General features: G+C 34.7%; 1 protein-coding gene across 3 annotated transcripts in view; it reads left to right on the forward strand.

Annotated features, from left to right (window-relative positions):
* Positions 1-21,297, forward strand: part of LOC143172281 (A disintegrin and metalloproteinase with thrombospondin motifs 6-like) — a 221,438-nt gene that overhangs the window by 151,674 nt on the left and 48,467 nt on the right. For all 3 annotated transcript variants that reach the window (XM_076361520.1, XM_076361521.1, XM_076361519.1), the window contains 5 exons: positions 6,730-6,875; positions 9,201-9,264; positions 17,507-17,609; positions 18,755-18,888; positions 20,886-21,009. In XM_076361520.1, the coding sequence (XP_076217635.1) occupies positions 6,730-6,875; positions 9,201-9,264; positions 17,507-17,609; positions 18,755-18,888; positions 20,886-21,009 (571 nt within the window). The remainder of the gene's footprint in view (positions 1-6,729; positions 6,876-9,200; positions 9,265-17,506; positions 17,610-18,754; positions 18,889-20,885; positions 21,010-21,297) is intronic.

Genomic DNA, 21,297 nt, shown 5'->3' on the forward strand with positions numbered 1-21,297 from the left:
GTGGTGTTGGGTCGACGGTTGGACTCGATGATCTTAGAGGTCTTTTCCAACCTTAATGATTCTATGATTCTATTTATCCTTGCTATAAAATTCTATAGCCTGGATCAAAAAAAATCCTGTTACATACTCTGTATATTTTTTGAGTAATTTCTGTAAAAACTCTTATTAGTTTTATCTTTATTAAATTTTATAGCACTCTTCCATAAAGGACTGTTAAACTCTAGGTCTGTTATGGACTCTGAAAATGTGTAACATAGATCTAGAGCCTGAACTCTGTTATTTTGTTAGAAGATAAAAAAAACTTTATTCCTTCAGATAGAAGCTGAATCATACAAGCATATAGAAAAAAAGTTACCTTAATAAAAGGGTTTTCTAAAAGCCCATATTTCCCAGTGACCATTCTATTTTGACTTTGAATTATTCCTTTAATATTCAGTTATACTTGCATAACTGTTTAGCTTGAAAGGATTTTGCTGTGCAGTCTGATAAACTTTCCTACCTAACAGAAAAGTACAGAAAGTCAGTGGTGCAATAGATAAGCCTAGTGCTACTGTATCTGTCTGAACATTTGAATTTTGATTTTAAAATGTTGACTGTATATATCAGTAGTTTCAGACAAAGTTCTGAAAATGAGTTTTAGATTAAGAAGAATAGTAAAAGAGTATTTCTCAATTACAAGGCAAAATCTATACAGATCTTAAAGAGGAGAGAAAAATATTTTAATTGTTAATTTACAGGATATGTACTGGGGAAAAAAGTGAATTACATATACCTTTTTTCAAGATAATACATTTTATGCAGGTTTTTACAAAATGAAGAGAACTTATTATATTATATTAAACAATTTCCAGTATCTCTCCAAGAGTTGCTGCATGTGTTCTTAAGATTTACTTCTCCAGATTGGATTTTTTTTCCTAACAATGACTACTGTCATCTGTTGTCTGTTCTGACTCTTGCCATGCTAGCTGGGCTAGTTTCAACAAAGATTACACTGCATTTTGACTTGCAATCTGATGTTTAAATAAAAAGAATGAAAGCTTTTGAGCAGCTGTCACAGTTTATTAATCCTTGCTGATGGCTTCATTCAGGACCCATGACCTAGCGTCATTCTGATGGCTTTTCCATGTTGAGTTTGGAAATATTGGTAAACTATGTTATATAAATTCATTGAAGGGGACACTTAAAAAAAATTGAGTTCTTAGACTTAGCCAATGAAAATAGAGAGATCTTCACATTCTACCAAAAATGTTACCTTTTATTAGAGTAATAGAAAATGCTAGGAGCCCTACTCTTAAATCAACAGTCTAGGTTTATTTTGGAACCACCACTCCTTGTCAATGACAAGGAGCAATTTACCTCAATTTATATTTTTTTAAACCATGAGACTACAGTGAACAAGTCAAGATGCTTTAAGATGCTATTGCAGCGTCCATTTGCCAGAGGCTTTAATCAGTTTGCTCTCTACAAAACATCTTTTCCAGTCATCAGTATCTTGTTCCATCATTAGATTTTAGAGGGAAATGAGAGAATTGGTATTGTTTTACAAAGGTAAACTGTTCGTGCCTTTAAACAGCAGAGAATTGTATCTATAAACTGCAGCTTCAAAGGTTCCTGTAAATTAATAGTTCCTGATAGCAAAAACCCCAGAAAATGCAAGTTCTTTCCAAATACGTATTTCTCTTCACCACACACTAAGGACAAAATAATAGATTACAATTCTATAACAGTCTATTATTATTATTATAACATTTATGTTGCAGTCACGCCTAAAGGCCACAACCAAATTAGGCCCTATTTTGCTGGGCTCTGTCCAAATATATAATAAATTATGTTCCCTGCTCTAAATGCCTAACAAGATCCCAGAGTACTTTATCATATTTGGAGGGTCAATTTCTGCTTTTAGTTACACTGATGTAAATTTGGTGTAACTATTAACTCAAAGCAAAATTTGATGCAGTGTGCATTAATGTCTTATTGGCAGAGTTGGGAGGGATTTCTACAATTAAAATTGCTTAACACTCTATTATTATAAAACCTTCTTTCAGTTGCTTATATAAACCTGCCAAACTTTAACTCTTTGGGTTGAAATTTTCCACAGTAGATGTCTACCTATCCCTGAAGGTTTTTAGAATGTTTTCCATAAAGGTTACTCAGCTGTTTTCTGCATACAGGAAAAGAGAATAGTGTGGGCTTTTGCTACTGACAGAACTTGTACATCTATTCTGTTTTGAAGCTTTAACATGTTCATGCTTTGGTGAAGGGTTTTACATATTGTCTGGGTTCAAAAAGGTGCATTTTTTCCTAATCTTGTAATAATAATTTTAAATATACATGAAGCTTCTCTCTGGTCATGTATACCCAAAGATGTGTTTGTGAAGGTAAACTAACTGATAGATTTAAAAATACTCTGATGAGGAAATAGTGCATATAAAACAAAAAGACAAAACTGATAGGAATGTTTATTTTTGTTATTGAATTTAAAGTAATAAAAAAGTAACCTTTTCTAACATCATTGTATAGACCCATGCTAGGGATTTAAATGAGGGAAAAATGTGCAAAAAGTGAAAACACAGTGTGCTGAAAGTACAGTTTAAATAGCTGGATTGTGTGGTGATCTAAATTCAAGTTATTACTGGACATTAAGTTTCCTTGCAAAATAATTGTAGAAGCACTGATTGAAAATCCATTGTTAAAGATGAGATGGCAACTTTAATTGAATTCATCTTCTTTTTTTCCCTATGAAAAATGAAATTGATTTTCCTCACTATTACAGTACTTGCTGTATGAGTTTTCTAAATGCATACTGTTGTAAATCTTACTTCTGTTAAACAGCTAAAATTCATATCAAAAGTGATCTCAAATGTGCCACAATGTCATATTTTGTTTTATTGTTAATGATCTGTAGAAGAAAAATCCCAGACTGCTCACATTAATTCACAGGGTTAAAATTTTGTGCACATTTTATATGTATTCAAATGCACCACCACTGTCCTTCTAATTGAACTAATTGAAAGATGCTTCTTCAGTGGGAGAGAAGAATTAACATTTTGGTTCTAAATCTTTCATGAAGGGTTGTTCTTTTAAAATAGCTGTCACCTACTCTTGTTTCTTCATATACTAGTTACTCAGTAGTCCTTACCTCATTATAGCAGATGGGGTTGCTATAATTCATGGAGAAAGCATATTTCTGTAGTCCCATTAGAAATAGTGAAGATTTTGGTCATTTTGAATTACTCTGACAGAGATTCTATGCATCACTGGCCTCTGGTGAAAGATAAATTTTCACTAGAAAATTAAAAAGAGATGCCAACGTGAGCAGTAAGTCATAGAATCATAGAATCATTAAGGTTGGAAAAGACCTCTAAGATCATCGAGTCCAACCATCAACCCAACACCACCATGCCCACTAAACCATGTCCCTAAGCGCCTCATCTACACGCCTTTTAAATACTTCCAGGGATGGGGACTCAACCACTTCCCTGGGCAGCCTGTTCCAATGTTTAACCACTCTTTCAGTAAAGAAAGTAAAGTAAAAAAAAGTCCTCAGATTTAACTTCAGTAGAGAAGAAAAAACAGCATTTAAGGAGTTTTTACAGGGGAATATGGGAATGTGGAAGAAAGAAATGTTTGGATGACAGAGGAAATTACAGAGCACAGGGATTTTATACAGCTTTGGAAAATTAAGGCAGGTGAAATGCACCTGCCTATTGTATACAGTTATAATAATATAGAGTTTGGGGGTTTAACTCTGAGTGTCTTTCATTTATTAACTTTGATTTTGACATGTTTGTAATATTTATAATGTATTTTAAATTAAATTATTAGCATACATTTTTACTCTTAGAAGCATTTTAATTTCTAGCTTTTGACTTTAGCATTAGATACCTGATCATGTACTCCTGTGGCCTCTTTAATAGAATGCTGCAAGGGGATTATTGTCTTTAGTTAAATAAAATCATTATCACTTAATTTATCACTATAATGAGAAGAAAACAAAAAATTTTTAATCCTTCATGTGTAATTCACATAAATACTTCATTCTCCATCATAATTGCACCATTAGAGGCATTGCAAAACACTGTGCCATGTGGTTATATCTATACTAGCTAAAAATATTTGAGTTCACTATACAGACTGCATTATGTGTTATGCAGATATTCAGTGATAGTCTGGATTTAAGAGACGCTCCATATGAAGGGTATGTTCCTCTGACAGATGCCTGCTTATTGGCATAAACCTCCGAGTTGTAAATTTAGAACTGCAAGAAGGATAAACCTTCCTTTCCACAGTACAACTCCATGAAATCTTGTGTCCTTGGTTTTTTTTCTGAAGAAGGGTGTGGTGGGTTGACCCCAGCTGGCAGCTAAGCCCCCACCCAGTCACTCGCTCATTTCCCCCCCCAAAGATGGAAGAGAGAATCAGAACAGCAAAAGCGAGAAAAACTCATGGGTTGAGATAGAGACAGTTTAGTAATTGAAAGGAAAAGAAAGAAAAAACAAACAAACAAGAGATGCAAAGGCAATCACTCACCACCTCCTACCAACAGACTGGTGCCCAGCCAGTCTCCGAGCAATGGCTACTTTGGAAACACCCCCATTTTTGTTGCTGAGCATGATGTTATAGGGTATGGGATATATCCCTTTGGTCAGTGTAGGTCAGCTGTCCCTGCTGTGTCCCCTCCCAACCTCTTTCTCACCCCCAGCCTACTCACTGGGGTAGCAGAGTGAGAAACAGAGAAAGCCTTGATGCTGTGCAAGCACTGTTCAGCAATAGCTAAAACATCGGTGTGTTATCCGCACTGGTCACAAACCTAAAACGCAGCACCATACTGGCTGCTATGAGGAAAACTCTGTCCCAACCAGACCTGGTAGAAAAGGCAATGCATTTTGATCTTGAGATTTAAAATAGTCTGCTTTATATGTTTTCTGTAGACACATGAATGCTGTTTTTTTGTTTCTCTAACTGATAGAGGATGAGGTTTATAAACAGAAATGTGCTGGATTGTAACAGCTGTTTTAAAACAGGTACAGCACATACAGAGAAAAAAGAGGAGGATAAAAATGTTTTGAGAAAAGAAACAAGTATGAATGTGGCTAGAAAAATAATGCTACAGGTTTCACTTATATTAATGTTAAATGGTAGTATGTGTTCATATGCAAAACTATTTTGTATCTAGGTGCATTTGCTCATGAAAAGCTACACGTTTTATTATTCATTGTTTTAACGTACATTCCTGAGAGCTGGCACTTAGACTCCGACATGTTTGACAGTCTAGAAGTACCTTTTTATTCAAAATGAAATTTCTAATGAAAAATTAAGGATTTTTATTCATTTTCTTTGACTAACACTCTGTATAATCCATGTTCATATCAAACTCCTATTAATTCTTTTTTTTTCTGAGTAATGACTGAATGTTAAATTGTCTTTTCAGTTTCTTTCATAAAAATCCAGAGTAATTCAGGTCATTGTGAGTGGCTGCATTTACTTGTTTACATATGTCCCACATTGCTGGGACTGAGGCTTTAGGTGAGCCTTAGGACTCAGGAAAAGAGAAAACTTGGCTTTGCTGTATCGATTAGTATAAAGTCAATACTGCGTCTTCCAGTAGTGCTTATGGGTGGACAGGGATATGTCTATCTGTCCGTGTCTTCTGTGTATGTCTCAGTGCTTTTTGTCAAATTCATATGGCTGATTTTGGACACAGAAGTTGTCTGGGTTTCTTTTTGGAAAGGGTCAATACTGTGTCTGTTATGGGAATTCAAGGGAGTTAAACAGCAAATGCCCACCTTTTGGAAGTGAAATGTGCAGATTCAGGTCACAGTAAACCTGAGGCCATGCTCTACTCTGTTGCCTAAGCCAATAACAGCAAGAAAGGCTTATCTAATTGAGCTACTCCAGATTCTCAGTAATGCAATAGACACTAGAATGTGGATCAAACTATGGGCTCCAGGATTATTTCTGAATGGTTTAAAAAAGGTTTCTGACTAAGGAAATGATAAATTTATTTTAACAATTAGCCATTGTGTGAATTGTTTGTCATTTTGTATGTCCGATGTAAGTAACAATGTTGCAAAGGTTCAGTGTTTGCATGAATAAAGTACACATGTTCATTCTGTCCCTGAACAAATGGTCAGTCACTATTATATAGTGATTTTCTGTACCATGTCTAATGCCTTGGCACTACTTTTATTATGTCTGTAAGGTTAGTATCAATGAAGTACTGCAACAAATTCTTCTTCCATTGTAATGTAGTCTAGATTTTCTTTTTTAAAATGTAAGGGAATACTTTCTTAAAAATACTATCGGGGGGAATTTTTCATTTTGCGTAATGAAGCCCCTACATGAATCCTAAGTGGAGGGTGTTTTACTAAACTAATCTTAGAAATGCATCTTAGTGTTTAAAAGACTGTAAGCTACTTGCAGTTCCTTTAATGTGAAACATTAAGGAGGATGTATGAAGAAAAAAGAAAATCTTTATTTTAAGCTTGCTTTAATTTCTGGTGTGTGTTAGGGACCTATAATTTAGGACTTAGTGAAGACAATTAACAAATCACACGCACCCTCACCAATGTCTAAACATGGCTAGAAAAAGTAAAATATTAGTCTTGTTATCTATACAGAGAATGCTAATGCCTATAATTGTCATTGCCTGACCCTTATATTTTTCTGTCCTGATAACTCTGTCAGCCTGGAAGCTAATTTTGTGGGTTTTTTTGTGAAATCTTTCAGTGGTGTTATCAGGGAGAGTGCGTACCTTTTGGCACTTGGCCCCAGAGCATAGATGGGGGCTGGGGTTCGTGGTCAATATGGGGAGAGTGCAGCAGGACCTGCGGGGGAGGAGTCTCCTCATCTTTAAGACACTGTGACAGTCCAGCGTAAGTAGCTAAAGTAAGCCGGAGCCAACAAAAAGACACACTTGGAAGTTATTCAAAACTGTGGTTTCACATGTTATCTGTAAAAATGTTTTGCTAGTTTGCCAACATTTGTCTTCAAAATAGCAGACAGAAACAGTTTAACAGGAGCAGCTCACTAGACATACTTTTAACATTTTTAAATGTATCTGTTATGTATGTACTGTAAAGATAGCTGGATTTATATTTAGTAGTAACCAGAACAGTTTTCTTTCTGCAACTTACTGTTCATGCAAAATATATTTAAATTATGCCTTAGATAGATTTCTTTCTTCTTAAGACATTATCTCTGATGCTTGTCTAGGATATAAAGTAACTATTGCCAGTTGCTTATTAAAAAAGCAATACAGTATTTCCAAGATTTTGCATACAACTGCTTACATATAAACCATAATTAGTATTATGTTGCATACAATACATTTATATGCTATCACATCCAACACTTAGTTGTGACTTCCCACTGACTCTTAAAACAATTCAGCAACTTCTCTCCCTGCCACTACTTCCTATTGGTCCATCTACTCTCTCTCAAGAGGGGCCAGCTTCTCCACTACAGCTTGGTCTGTTGTGTGTATCTGTACTGGTCCTTTCATCTGTCTACTTCCCAGTGTCCTGAGCGCTGTTCCAGAGAAGGTCTGTCAGGTAAGTGCTCCTCTCTCTGTCACTAGCGCTTCTCAGATGAGGAATGCTTACTTATTTCCATTGCTGTTCTTTGCTGAATGAATCACTGCTTTTTTTCTGTTACTGCTTGCCCTGTTCTGGTTACCTCATCACAGCTATAGGTCTTAGCGGAAGGATGGTTTTATTACTCCATACTTTGTTCTTGTCATGTCCCATAATCTCTATTTCCATCACCATTATTAGTTTTTAAGACCACTTTTTCTTGAAAACATGAAGCTCTTGTGCTTATTTCATGAAAATCCATTCTGTGACTTTTGTCACTCCTTTCTTCTCCTCTCTGCACACTTCGGTTCTTTGTTGCTTGTACCCATGTTTTGCAAGCTAGACTGTACTTCAGCTTTCCACTGCACTCTGCAAGACAGACATCATAATGTCACATTACTGCTGTTTGAGGTGGTCTGTTCACCTCCTATCATTAGCAATAACTATCGATCAAATCTAGCAAATATCACTACTTACTGAATGAATTCAAAAGCAAAAATTATCCATATGCATTGATAACAATTCAGACTGTTACTGAGAGAATAATAAATTAAAAACATTAATTTTTTCACAGCAGTATGTAAAAATGCTAGTGAAATGTTTGTTTGGAGCATGAGTAATTTCCTAAGATTTTTTAACTACTCCTGTCACCATGTATATCAGTTGGTATGCTGAAAGATGATTAAATTTTAAATATTTAACAGTGCAGCAAGTAAATGCAATATTTTTTTAAATTTTCTTTTGTGTGTGTCTGCATTAGGAAAAAATTCCCTTTGGTTCATTAATTAACTTGAGTTTCTAGGATAGTGTTGCCTGGTTAAATATCTGTAATGTGAAAAACAGTATTGATTTTCTTTTTAGTTAATTGTAAATTCTTTTATTTCTTTATTATAAAACAAACACCAAGTTTTTTTCCATTCTGCTTTTAAGATATGAGCCAAAGATCTGATGTCTGATTAATCTTCCATTTAAGTCAATATTAATTCAGTATTTGACCTCTGTGGAAGATAGATAAGGTTCTTGAACAATTTGAGAATTTAAGAGCCAGTGTCTTAATCACACTAATAGAAAACTGCTTACTCTGGAGTTTCCTCAGATTTAATACTGTTTAATTCAAATCAGATTCTTGAACTAGAAAATGCAGTCTTTGCTGCTGGCTCCAGTATTTAGCAGACAGTGTTTCTTTATTTTGTTATATTTTCAAGTGTAATATAAGAAGATTAAAAAAAAAAAGTATCATGTAGGTTGTTTACACATTTCTCATTCTGGTTTTACAAAGCAAGCAAATATTAAAAACAATGTCTTTTTAGTATGTTCAAAATACAATTAAACTGTATTGCTTGGGACCTGTGCAAACTAGATGAATACTATATGAGTGAAGATTTTCAAGTACCCGGTATTGTTTTGTATCTGCTCCAATTCAAGTCAATGCTACAATTCTTATTAAATAAAATATTTTAAAATCTCACCTTAAAACTTCTATGTACTTTATTTATTTATTTATATGTTATATAATATATAAGTATATCTCTTGGACTTGTATTTATACTAATAATACATAAATATATATCATGAACTTGTGTTTATACTAATATATATACTAACACATAAAACATGTTTTTCCAGGCCTTCAGGTGGAGGCAAATATTGTCTTGGAGAAAGGAAGCGGTATCGCTCCTGTAATACTGATGTAAGTAAATTTTGTTCCACTGTAAAAGTACAATCTCAACTTGTCTGTTTTTCATTTCAGCAGCAATGAATGCATTTTTTTCCCAGTTCAGAAAAGCTGTGAATTCTGCATTTTTTTTGCAAACAGTCCTGTTGGGCACCTCTATATTGCAAGCACCCTACACGTTCTGCTAAATGTTGGTATCCCTATCTCAATGTGTTGCCCAGCTGGTGTCTTCACATTAAGGCTTTGAGTGAGTTCAACTTGAGCATCCATGTTTAAGGTGAATAAGGAGCATTCCACATCAGACCAAAGGTCTGTCTAGTCCAGTGTCTTGTCTCCCAGCAGTGGCAAATAACAGCTGCTTAGGGAAAAATTATAAACTTTTGGCTGCCAAGGCATGACTTTTCCATGGATATACTGTATGAGTTTCCAGAAGCTGGGTGTTAAAAGATTTCTTGAGCTCCACATCATATCTGTACCATGTTGCTTAACTGCCACAAATGGAAGTATCCTCCATGAATCCACTTTTAAACCCTCTTACCCTTTTTATACCTTTATAACTTCCAGTGCTAATGTGTTACACAATCCTCTCATACATTCTGTGAAAATGTATTTCTTCTGGTGTGTTTTAAACCTGATGCTTTGCCATCAGGTGTCCACTGGTTCTTGTGTTACCAGAATGGTCATGCAGTTTCATTTTAGAGCTGAGCCCATCAAATAATGAAGTACCACTGAGGGGGTGGGACAGTGTATAAATGTATAAAATCAAATTATGAACCAAAATTACAAATTCAAGTAAGTTAAAAATTGTACCAGAAAAAAGTACACACCAATAAAGAATTTCACTAGTAAGTTTCCAAGTCAGTAGCAGTACAAACATAAACAGGCTTCCATATTATTTTAGCTTCAAATTTGTCTTAATTTTCTTCTTAAATAAAGACAGTTCATAACAAGTATACAGCCAAGTGTGTTAGGCCTTTGGGCACAGTGTTGTGAGAGAAACTGAAGCTGAGCTGCTTGTCCAGTATGAGCTGTAAAACTTTTCCAGTCATACAACCTTCCAAATTACAGCGCACCATTCTGAAAGTTTGACTGTCTTATTTTTTCCATAGATGTGTATCTTTGTGGTTGGCTGTCTTTGTGCAATTTTCATTTGAATGAATCCAGCTTACCAGATGATACGCTGTAATTAATTTACTTTCATCTTAATTTTCACTCAGATGGTCTTTTTGTAATTGGAAAACTTCATAAGCAAGAATTTTGTTTATAGTTCCAATTCACAAATGAAAATGTTGAGTAACATTGAACATATTTTTCGTTCTTACAGTTGATAGGAAATTCACCTATGAATTCACCAACTAAGTGATAATTCCTTATTGAAATGTGTCAGTAAATATTTAATAAATTTATTGTGTGCTTTACTGAACTAGTACAGGTTTGTTTCTAGTTTTTTAGTCTGGATATTGTGCACTACTAAGTTAAGTGCCTTATAAAAATCTAAGCATATTCCAATATCCTTTTAATTTTACCAGGTAATTTAAAAAGTTTTAGTTGATAAAACCTATTCTTATACAAAATACTGATTTGTATTATTATTTATATTTCTTTTAAACCTGTATCAGTCAAGTCTCTACCAACTTTTCTGTTTATTTGGGATTGATGTCAGGCAAACTGTAACCTAGAATATTCTATTTGTCCTTCTCAAATAATGAACTTTTTACATTAGCACTGTTTCAGTTTGTACGTACAGTCTAAGATTTGTTTAAAAATTCACGTTTGCAGACTGGAGCTCTCCTCCCTTAACTCTTTGAGGACTCTTGCAAGGTAGTTGTCCAGGCATTCTTATTTAAAATGTTCATCTCCAACAGATATTATTTAGCATCTGCCACAGTAACTAGTATACAAGAAAGTTTACATAATATGTAAATCTGCTCCCTCACAAATATACAACAATTTTTTAATGCTTTTTGTTATTAACAATCATACCACAGCTACCTAGTGATATAATTGAAATGTTGCTAGGATTTCTTTTATTCTTATCATATTTTATTTCTTATTGTTAGACACTTTTCAGACAGTTTTATTCTTAGTTGGTTTTGCTTCCCTTATTCTCTCTATACTTGTTTATTACTGAGAGGAAGCTTATAGGGTCACAGAAGGAACATCTAGAAGGTATCTGAGGAGGACATTCAGGCTATTCCCTGGCTCAAAGGCAAAATCAACTGTCATTAAACAATTCTCAACTGATGGTTAGGCAGCTGACCTATTAGGCTGATCTGTTTTGAAATACCTCCAGTCAGGGAGATATCAGTAGGATTCTTTAATATCCTTACTGTCAGGACAGTTTTCCTAAAATATAGTGTATGTTTTCCTACCCTTTAAGACCCTTCCTTACTCTGTCCCCAGTAAGAAGACAGCTGATCATATTCCCTTTGTGACAGCCTTTCCTGTGTTTGCAGACCACTATCATGTCTCTTCCTGGTCTTCTTTACACTAGACAATCTCTGTATTAATAGCCTTTGGGATCGCAGTAGTGCACATCTTGAAGCGTGGTGCCCAAACCTCTGCACAGGATTCTAGCTGAGGCCTGTCAGAGCTAAGTACAACTTAGAACTAAGTCTGTCATCTTAGTGATGAGATTCCGTTTATTCATTTCAGTATCGTGTTCGCTTTTCTTACAGCAGTGACAATATTTATTCAGTCTGTGTTGATCTGTAATGCCCAAATCCCTTTCTAAAGAGCTGCTGTTTAGGAAGTCATTCCTCAGCTTGTGCTTGCACTGTTGATTGTTCCTACCCAAGTGTAGTAATTTGCATCCATTGCTTTATTTCAAACCACTGCTCCAATTTATCAAAATATTTTAAAATTGTAGTCCTCTTTTCCAAAATGTGTGTTCCCTACCTATCCTCAGATTTCAATCAATAATTTAAACAAGAAATCGAAAAGGAAACTTTGCATTTCATTGTCTAGGTCTTAAAAACAAATCTTGAACAATAGCAGACTGGGGCCAGGCAATTTGGAAATACTATTCTTACAGTTTGACTGTGAATCATTTTTTAGCATATTTTTTGGGTATGTTTTTCCAGTGCATAAACATAGTGTGACTTACAGAAGTTTAAATTTACTGCCTTAATGGTTTTGATGATTGTAGTCCATTTCTTTTATAGTAATATTTAGGGTTCTAAATAACTAAGAATTGCTGAGACTAGTGGATTTTTTTTTCAAGATTTATGATAGTCCTTAGTGCTTGACATTTTTAATGGAATGGTATGTTTGATTAATATAACCATTAAGAGCATGCAAATCTGTCATTGTTTTTATGAAAAATGTGGTGTTTGTACATCTTTTCTGTTGAAGTTTTTTTTGCAGTGTCAACATTCATTGCCCATCTGTAATTTTAAATGTAGCACTCCCTAAAGCTCCTACTATTTATAAACAAAAAAAAATTCATTTGGACTTCATTTTTCTTTCAGAGATGAGTTAGTTCTGTTGCCCTTTCTTTTGACCATTTTCATTTTTTGGAAACAGCGCACACACTCCTACTAGGTATATTTCTCATCAAGACTTCCAAAGCCATATATGACTTCTTAATTCAAAAGGCATCTGCTAATGGAAACATTGAGATCAGCAGAAAAGAACATTAGCTAATGAGTTCTGGAAACAAAAGGGTGGTAGAAAGAACACACTCATCAGAAACTTAGTTTCTTCCACCAACCACACTACACCTTACAAAACATTATGTATTTTTCTAACCATTTTTAATTAAAAAAAAAAACACAAAACCATAATGCTAATAGAATTGCAAGGCAAATAGTTACTCAAAGTAACTCATTGTCTGATTTAGAATATGTATAGGATGTGAAGCTTAATTTCATACACATCTAAAACTAAAAGCTTCCTAATTTTAAAAACACGATAAGAAACATGTTTTGCTTACAGGTTCTGTGAATGCTTTATTTGTATAGAAGTATGTATGTATACATACCTTTAAAAGATTCTTGTTCTTCAGCCTTTTCTCTTAACAGAATGTAGGCAAGTGATTTTTGTCAGTTCCTTCCTTTATGCATACATTCACAGATATTGTTTGTTACTTTCATAATTTAAATATTTTCAAGCCTAGTTTTCTAAAATGCATTCATGTGAGGGGCTACCTCTTGGAACAGTACCTGAGTTTCAGCTGTCACCCTTCTGGCTGTGTTTCTCATCTTCTCTGAGGTGTAGTATAGCTCTTTGTTAATAGGAAACCCAATGACTTCAACTACTGAAGTCTGCCTGACTTGAAGCTCCAAGATAAACAGATTTCTGTGAGCTAAGATGTTTGATGTCATGTCAACATTGATTCAATGATTTGTTAACACTCTTTAGATGATTTATTTTCGCTTCAATCTTAAAAATTTTGATATTCTTCTTAAAGTCAGTATTTTTTTGACTCAGAATTTTAATTGTTTCATCATCATCTTCTCAGGACATTCTTCAGACCTGATTATAAGTTCTTATACATTTGTTAGGTTCCTACCTCATGATTTGCAGTCTCCTAAAAGAGCATTTGGAAAAACAAGCAGCCTGTTGGTTGACAAGAGTTATCCGTGTACATACTGTAACTCCATGAAAAAAGTGAACTATTTTACTCAATAAAGAGAAGCAATTATTGCACATTTATTTTGGGAGAAGAGTGCGTACGCAGAGAGACAGTGCCAAAGAGCAGACATTTTGTAAATGCATATTGTAGCTTACCTTGCAGTAACCTTTTTGCATTTCTATATCTATGATTTTGAATGCATTTCTTGAGGACATTGTCTTTAGTTTTACTTCCTCTCAGGTATTAGTGAGATACTAAAAAAGATAGGAAAATTATGGAACAAAAATAAATTTAAGTATAAGTTGCATTTTATGCTTATATAGAATGTTTCAGGTTTCAGGCTATCATTTGGTAACTGTAGTCTTCAAAAGGACTGCCTGAAAACTTTACTGAATCCACCTGAAACTGGATTAAAACTAATGATTCAGTATGTTCAAATTAATGATTTGGACAAAGAGCAAGATCCTGAGATAAGGGCTAGCACTTGTCAGCATTCACTGAGAGGACTTAGCCACTAAAATGGAAACTTATTTTATTGCAGAGGTCACCAAATCTGTCTATGGATTGATGGATTTGCATTTTTAGAGCCAAAGACACTGGGTTATGTAAAAGCGTTGCTATCATTGGTATATTAGTTTGTGAAATTAATTTAACAGTACTTGCAGTATAGGAAACCAGAATTTAATCTGCAGGACTACCAAAAACCAGATAAAATATCAAGAAAGCAGGAACATTGTATGAGTGGCTTTGCTCCCACAGTTCCTTTAACTGCTCCCAGGTATTCCCAGCCTTGTCTGCTGTTCTTGTCAGCAGTGAGATTCCAGGCTAAGCATGCTTGTGTGTAGCTGGTTTTCTTTGAGACTTCCAGAGCTGTCTTTGAGGAGAAAAGAGGATACAAACAGTGATTTTAGTTTAAATTGTGGCAAAAACTGAATCAATATTTAATAGGGTAAAAGAAAGACTTCGCTTTGCTTACAGAATCACAGAATGACTGAGGTTGGAAGGGACCTCTCGACGTCATCTTGTCCAGCCCCCTTTGCTCAAACCTTGAACAGGTTGTTCAGGACCATGTCCAGATGGCTTTTGAATATCTTCAAGGAGGGAGATTCCACCACCTCTCTGGGCAACCTGTGCAAGTGCTCGGTCACCCTCACAGTAAAAAAGTGTTTCCTGATGTTCAGGAGGAACCTTAACCTTCTGTGTTTCCATTTGTGCCCATTGCCTCTGGTCCAGTCACTGGGCACCACTGGAAAGAGCCTGGCTCCATCCTCTTTCCACCCTCCCTTCAGATATTTGTACACACTGATGAGATCCCCCGAGCCTTCTCTAGGCTGAACAGTCCCAGCTCTCTCAACCTCTACTCATATGAGAGATGCTCCAGGCCCTTTGTGGCCATTTGTTGGACTCTCTCCAGTATGGCCACGTCTCTCTTGTACTGGGGAGCCCAGAACTGGACACAGTACTGTAGGTGTGACCTCACCAGTGTTGAGTAGAGGGGAAGGGTCACCTCCCTGGACTTGCTGTTAACACTCCTAATGCAGCGCAGGATACCATTAGCCTTCTTTGCCACAAGAGCACATTGCTGGCTGATGTTCAACTTGGTGTCCACCAGGACTCCCAGGTCCTTTTCTGCAAAGCTCCTTTCCAGCTGGTCAGCCCCCAGCATGTGTACTGGTGCATGGGGTTGTTCCTCCCCAGGTGCAGGACTTTGCACTTCTCCTTGTTGAACTTCATGAGGTTCCTGTAGGCCCATTTCTCCAGCATGTCGAGGTCCCTCTGGACGGCAGCACAACCCTCTGGCGTATCAGCCACTCCTCCCAGTTTTGTGTTATCAGCAAACTTGTTGAGGATGTGCTCTTCCCCATCATCCAGATCGTTTATGAAGATGATATTGTTGCCTCAAAATACATCCAAGATCACCATCAAACAAGAGAAGTAAGACTACATCTCAAAGATCAGATTGCAAGAATTTTTTTTGAGTATAAATATGGAAGTCGTGATCCTTCTTTACTAATCTTAATATTTTATTGTTTTGTCCTAGTGTAACTATTTAGAAAAAGGATTTCATTTGGGGGTGGTGGTGTGTAATTTAATTAACTTGTAAGGGTAACTTGATGCAGTTAAAATACCAGCCATGTAAATTAGTACCTAAGTACGTGGGACTGAAGAATAGGGTGTAGTGACCAGTATCAGAGATATTCGGACTCAAGCTTTGTGGTAGGTCAAGACTGGTCTTTCTACTGCTTGGAGAATATGATGCAAAGAGGCAAATTTAATTTGTGTTGCTAATTAATTTTTTTTAAAATTCTTATTTTATTTACATAGTTATTTTTTATTCTCACTATTATGATCTGAAGGATTATTGAATTAAAGTAGCAACAGTACCTTTTTTTTACCAGTAAATGTATTATATTCAAAAATGTATTTTTAATTAGAAGGAGATAATAGTGACATAGAGAAAATTTAAAATTTCAATACTGTCTAATGTCCAGTATTTTGGAGAAAATTGGAGAAAAATTCTGTAGTTTCTGAATCACATTGCAATGGGCTGGCTTGATTAATGTATACTGAAAATTATAATTATTATGTTAATATTTGAATTATGCAGTAAATTTTTATCATGCATGTTTATACAGACCCTTTCACCTGAATGCATTTCAGATTCCTGAACAACGCTAACTGGCTGAGATATGTAGGAAGACTAGTAAAACTGCCATAAAACGGACTTTTCTGTTGCTCATAAAGTAGTAATATTTGTTAACACCTCTAATTTCTGTCAAACAAATTATTTTCTCTTTCAGTCTAAAAATTATTTTAATCTGTATTTCAAATACTTTGTCTGATGAAGCTTGCAATTGCAGCAGGTACTTAAACATTGATAACAATGTTTAATGTGCTATCTAAATTCTGGGTGTATTCAAGATTAGTTGTCATTATTATTTTGAACTTGCTGATGAAAAATGTGAGAAATAGCAAAGAATTAAGTTTCTCCCATAATTCTTTCCTGAGATGAATTTCGCTTATACCTACCCTTATTCCAAGTAAAAAAGCTATTTTTCAGTTTCGTAATTGGTAATGCAAAGTGCTGAAAGTTTAAATCAAAGTAGTTGTTATTTCTTCATGCTTGGAGACTGGTAAGAATCAAGACCAAGCATGATACCTGGTCTCATTCTCAGCCTTAATACAATGCTTTTGTCAAGGCTACAAGTAAGCAAAGGTGATACAGCTCTCTAGAAAATGTTTTAATTTTTTTCTCAATGTCTTAAAAACATAGCTCAGTACAGCTGCTTAGTACAGTACAACTGAGTCTAGAGCTCTTACCAAAATGATTTTGTGTTTTAATTTTTTTTCAGATGTTTTTGTGTGTTTATAAGGAGATAGCTGTTGGATTGATTATGAAGCATAGTTTGACATGACTTAGATTGTCCAGTTTTATGGAAACTGTTATATAACTTACCTTTGTTTAAATTACTTCAGTTACTTCATGCCAGCCTAAGATTGCAAAATAGACACTTCAACTGTAAAGCAATAAAGCAAGTGTCAGAATCAGAGCCACAAGATAAAGCAGGGAACCACCTCCTAGTTTCTTGCATGATTATGTTTGTAATATAAGCATATAAGTATTTCCTTTTATGTTGATATTCAGAAAAAATTAATCTTTTTTTGTCTTTATTATTTTAGCCATGTCCTCCAGGGGCCCGTGATTTTCGAGAAAAACAATGTGCGGACTTTGACAATATGCCTTTCCGGGGAAAGTATTATAACTGGAAACCCTACACTGGAGGTATGGTGTAGCTTTGCAAAAATGTTATCATATGTGAAGTCTTCAAAATTATATAAATGTTATATATAAAGTAATGTTTGTAAATTGAATGTTTTGATTAAGATACAAGTGAAGTTTTCTAAGCTTGTACTTTTGTCAATTGCTGAAAATGTTACAGAAGAGCCATCTCTGTTCTGGTAGAGTTTTGTTTTACTGTGAAGGGGAGTGAGCATAATTGTAGGGACTCCACTTTAAAATATGGAGCCCTTCTCCACCTGCAGTTGCAATAGAATTAGAGATTACATAGGTGATCTGTAAATGCCTTTGATGCTATGGTGATGAGTTCAGTATAAAAAAACTCAATATAAGTTTTCCTTAAGGTCAGAAGAGTAGGAAAAGGAGGAAGAGGAAAAAGCATTTATAAGAGTCTCTAAAGACTACTTCAACAATCGAATTATAAATAATTGCACTGTGCATTAAAAGGGTATTTTGGGGCAGGGAAGAGGGTTGTAATTTCTTTTTCTCTTTGGGTCAGTTTAATCAAGCTTAGTTATGTTTCTGTCATTGTTCAAAGTTCGTAGGTTGCTCTTTGATTGTTTTGTCTTTTCCTGTTCTAAACCCTGAGTGAATAAGTCCATGTTCCCCTTTGTGCTTTTGTATTTTTTTTGGATTGAATAGTTTTATTCTTATTTTTTTAGATCAAAATCCTAAAAAGGACCATTGTAATCACGTGGTCTGAGCTGTAGTGTAATTCAAGTAATAGGACTAAATTCCTAATTGAAATAGTCTGATCTTGTTGAAATTTACCCTGACGTACTTGTAGCACTACATTCTTTCGTTATTCATGTTTTTCAAATGATGAAGTGGTGTCCTTATTGTTTTAAATTGTTCAATAATCATTAGGGTTGTATTAACATAAAGGAATCATTATGGAGCCAGCCATCCCTGCTATATCTTACTATGAGAAATAATCATTTTTGCAAGAAAGAAGAGTCAAATAGAGAAATCAATAAAGGGAAGTAAAATAAAGTGTATATAGTATATGTGTCAGGTATGAGATAAGATTATACATTTCAGATCTGTTTATGCATATATATTTTTAATTAATTATTAACTTTTCTAGAATTCTGTTTTGTTTTTTTTTTTCCTTTGTTTTTGTTGTCCAGGTGGGGTTAAACCATGTGCATTAAACTGCTTGGCTGAAGGTTATAATTTTTACACTGAACGTGCTCCTGCAGTAATAGATGGGACTCAGTGCAGTGCTGATTCACTGGATATCTGTATCAATGGAGAATGCAAGGTTACAAATGTTTTATATAATACTTCTGGATTACTTTGTTGTGTCTGCTATTTCCTACATTTAATTATGGTACTTGTTTGTTACTTATATGAAATGGGAGTGTTTACAAGTCAAGTTGTTAATGAAAGAGTAAGATTGAGACAAAAAGAAAAAAAGGTATTGCATAAATAAGACAAATAGTTTGAATTTCAGTAGCTTCTCACAGACATTCATAGAATCCTTCATTTTGTCTTCTTTTTTCTTGCTTTGTGGTTTCTGTTGAAGAACTGGTAGAAAGGGCAACAGGAGATGAACAGATTCTTTGCCCTGTTCCAAGGCCTGTTCCATCATTCCAATTAGAACACCACTCCAGCTGAAGAACAGTAAATGTGAACATACTAATCTGTTTCTCTAACTAGTTCATCCTGTTGCAAACAATTCTGCTTTTAATGTAATTGAAACAGAAAGTTGTCAGTATTGCTTGGTAGTTCTATGAAAAAGTGTATAATGATGCAAGTATTTGCCATTTACTGAAAATCTGATTATCTTGTAAGATTCCTATAGAACTGCATTGCATGAATTTGCAGAGAATTGGAGGTCTGTGACATATTTTTGGTTATATTCATCCCACTGCTGCTTCAGTTTAGCAAAGCGTTTAATTGTGTACTTAAGTCTAAACATCTGAACAGCGCTGGTGACTCTAAAAATTATTTGATTTCACTGAAACCACTAACATAACTAAAGCTTAACCCAATGCTTAAGTGCTTTGCTAAACTGAGTGCTGAAGATGTATGTTTATTGAATAACATGATGAGATCAAAAAGCATTTGTCATGTATTAGTAAACTAACAAAAAAAAGCACAAGAAATAACATGCGGAATTCTGGTGTACTTTATACATAAGAAGATTTTAGTACTTTTGAGAAATCTTTTAAAACTAATAATCAGACTAAAACTCAAGTTGAGAATGAGCTATGTGATAAAATTGGGTCTCTGTCTTCTTGGTGAATCAGAAAATTGAAATGTAAATGGTTAGAATAATACTATTTCGTAAATTATTTAAAGTATTTTAACTTCTCTTATGACCTATGTATTACCTGTTTACAAGATGGTAGATAATATTGCTAGACAGTAAACCAAGTTATGTAGCTGCCTCCTTTTTTGTATAAATCCCAGAAAAAAATGGCAAGTTGCAGCGTTCATTCTGTTTACATCCTACTTGTTCATTCTTGGTTGTTTTTTTTTTTAAGGATCCAGCTGTCTATATTTTCATTAGCATTGTAATAGGGATGAATCAATAAGTTATAGGGAGTTAATCATTGTTCACCGTATATAGATTTCTCAAATAGATAATCAGAAATGTAATGTACTTTTAATGATCAGTTATAGACACCTCTCTCTTTTTTTCCAAAGGCTTTTGAATCCTATCCAATACAGCATGTAATTCAGCCTTTCACTAAGTTTCGTTCTGCATTCATTCTTACAGTGAAGTAATTTATACTTTATGTTCAACCTTATAAAAATAATTTCAAGTTTTGCCTGGAGGATGTGGAAAGATGGTCTATGAAGCTGTAAATACCTTTGGGAACAATAATACTATTTATGCTGCATAAATGTTTAAGGAACACACAGCAAATGTTTCCCTTAACAAAGCAATATAGATGGAACACAATTAACTGTTCTGATATTAAATAAAAATGTCACTAATCATTTATTGATAACTGTAATAATTACCTTGTTTGTAAAATGCTGTGAAATCCCTTCCTGAAAGTCACAGTAGAAATACAAAGTATTTATTAATCAAGATTTGGTAACAAACCAAAATGTGGATTGTTCTACTTTTTTATTTTCTTCCTCTGGTAAGCGAAAACCCGCTTACGGTAATAGCTATCAAAAACAGAGTAGATAAAAAGAACAACTGAATATCTCAAACTTGAGAGAAACACTTCAAAAAACTATGAAGATAATGGTGCAAGAAACCATCATCCTGTTAAAGTATTTGTTCTTATCTGTTCTCAGCATGTAGGTTGTGATAATATTTTGGGGTCTGATGCTAAGGAAGATAGATGCCGTGTTTGTGGAGGAGATGGGAGTACATGTGAAGCCATTGAAGGTTTCTTCAATGATTCATTGCCCAGAGGAGGTATGCACATATATGTCCATTCTGTTGCACAATGCATTTAGATGACTGTTTAGCAAATAACAGTGTTGCATTGATTTCCAGCATGGCATTGCTGCTGGTCATTCACTTTGTCTCCTTTTGCCTCGTTGTTTCCTTTTTCTGTATTAGTTTGGATTTATGTAAAATACAACAATATGTTTCATTACTGAATACTTAGTTCTCATAGTCTTTTATGCACTTAAAAAAAGTGGGTGCGTTTTCTTTAATTCATTAGTTATGGTTGTATGGTAAAAGTAATTTTGTGTACGA

Source organism: Aptenodytes patagonicus, chromosome W (genome assembly GCF_965638725.1).
Source record: "Aptenodytes patagonicus chromosome W, bAptPat1.pri.cur, whole genome shotgun sequence".
Lineage (NCBI taxonomy): Eukaryota > Metazoa > Chordata > Aves > Sphenisciformes > Spheniscidae > Aptenodytes > Aptenodytes patagonicus.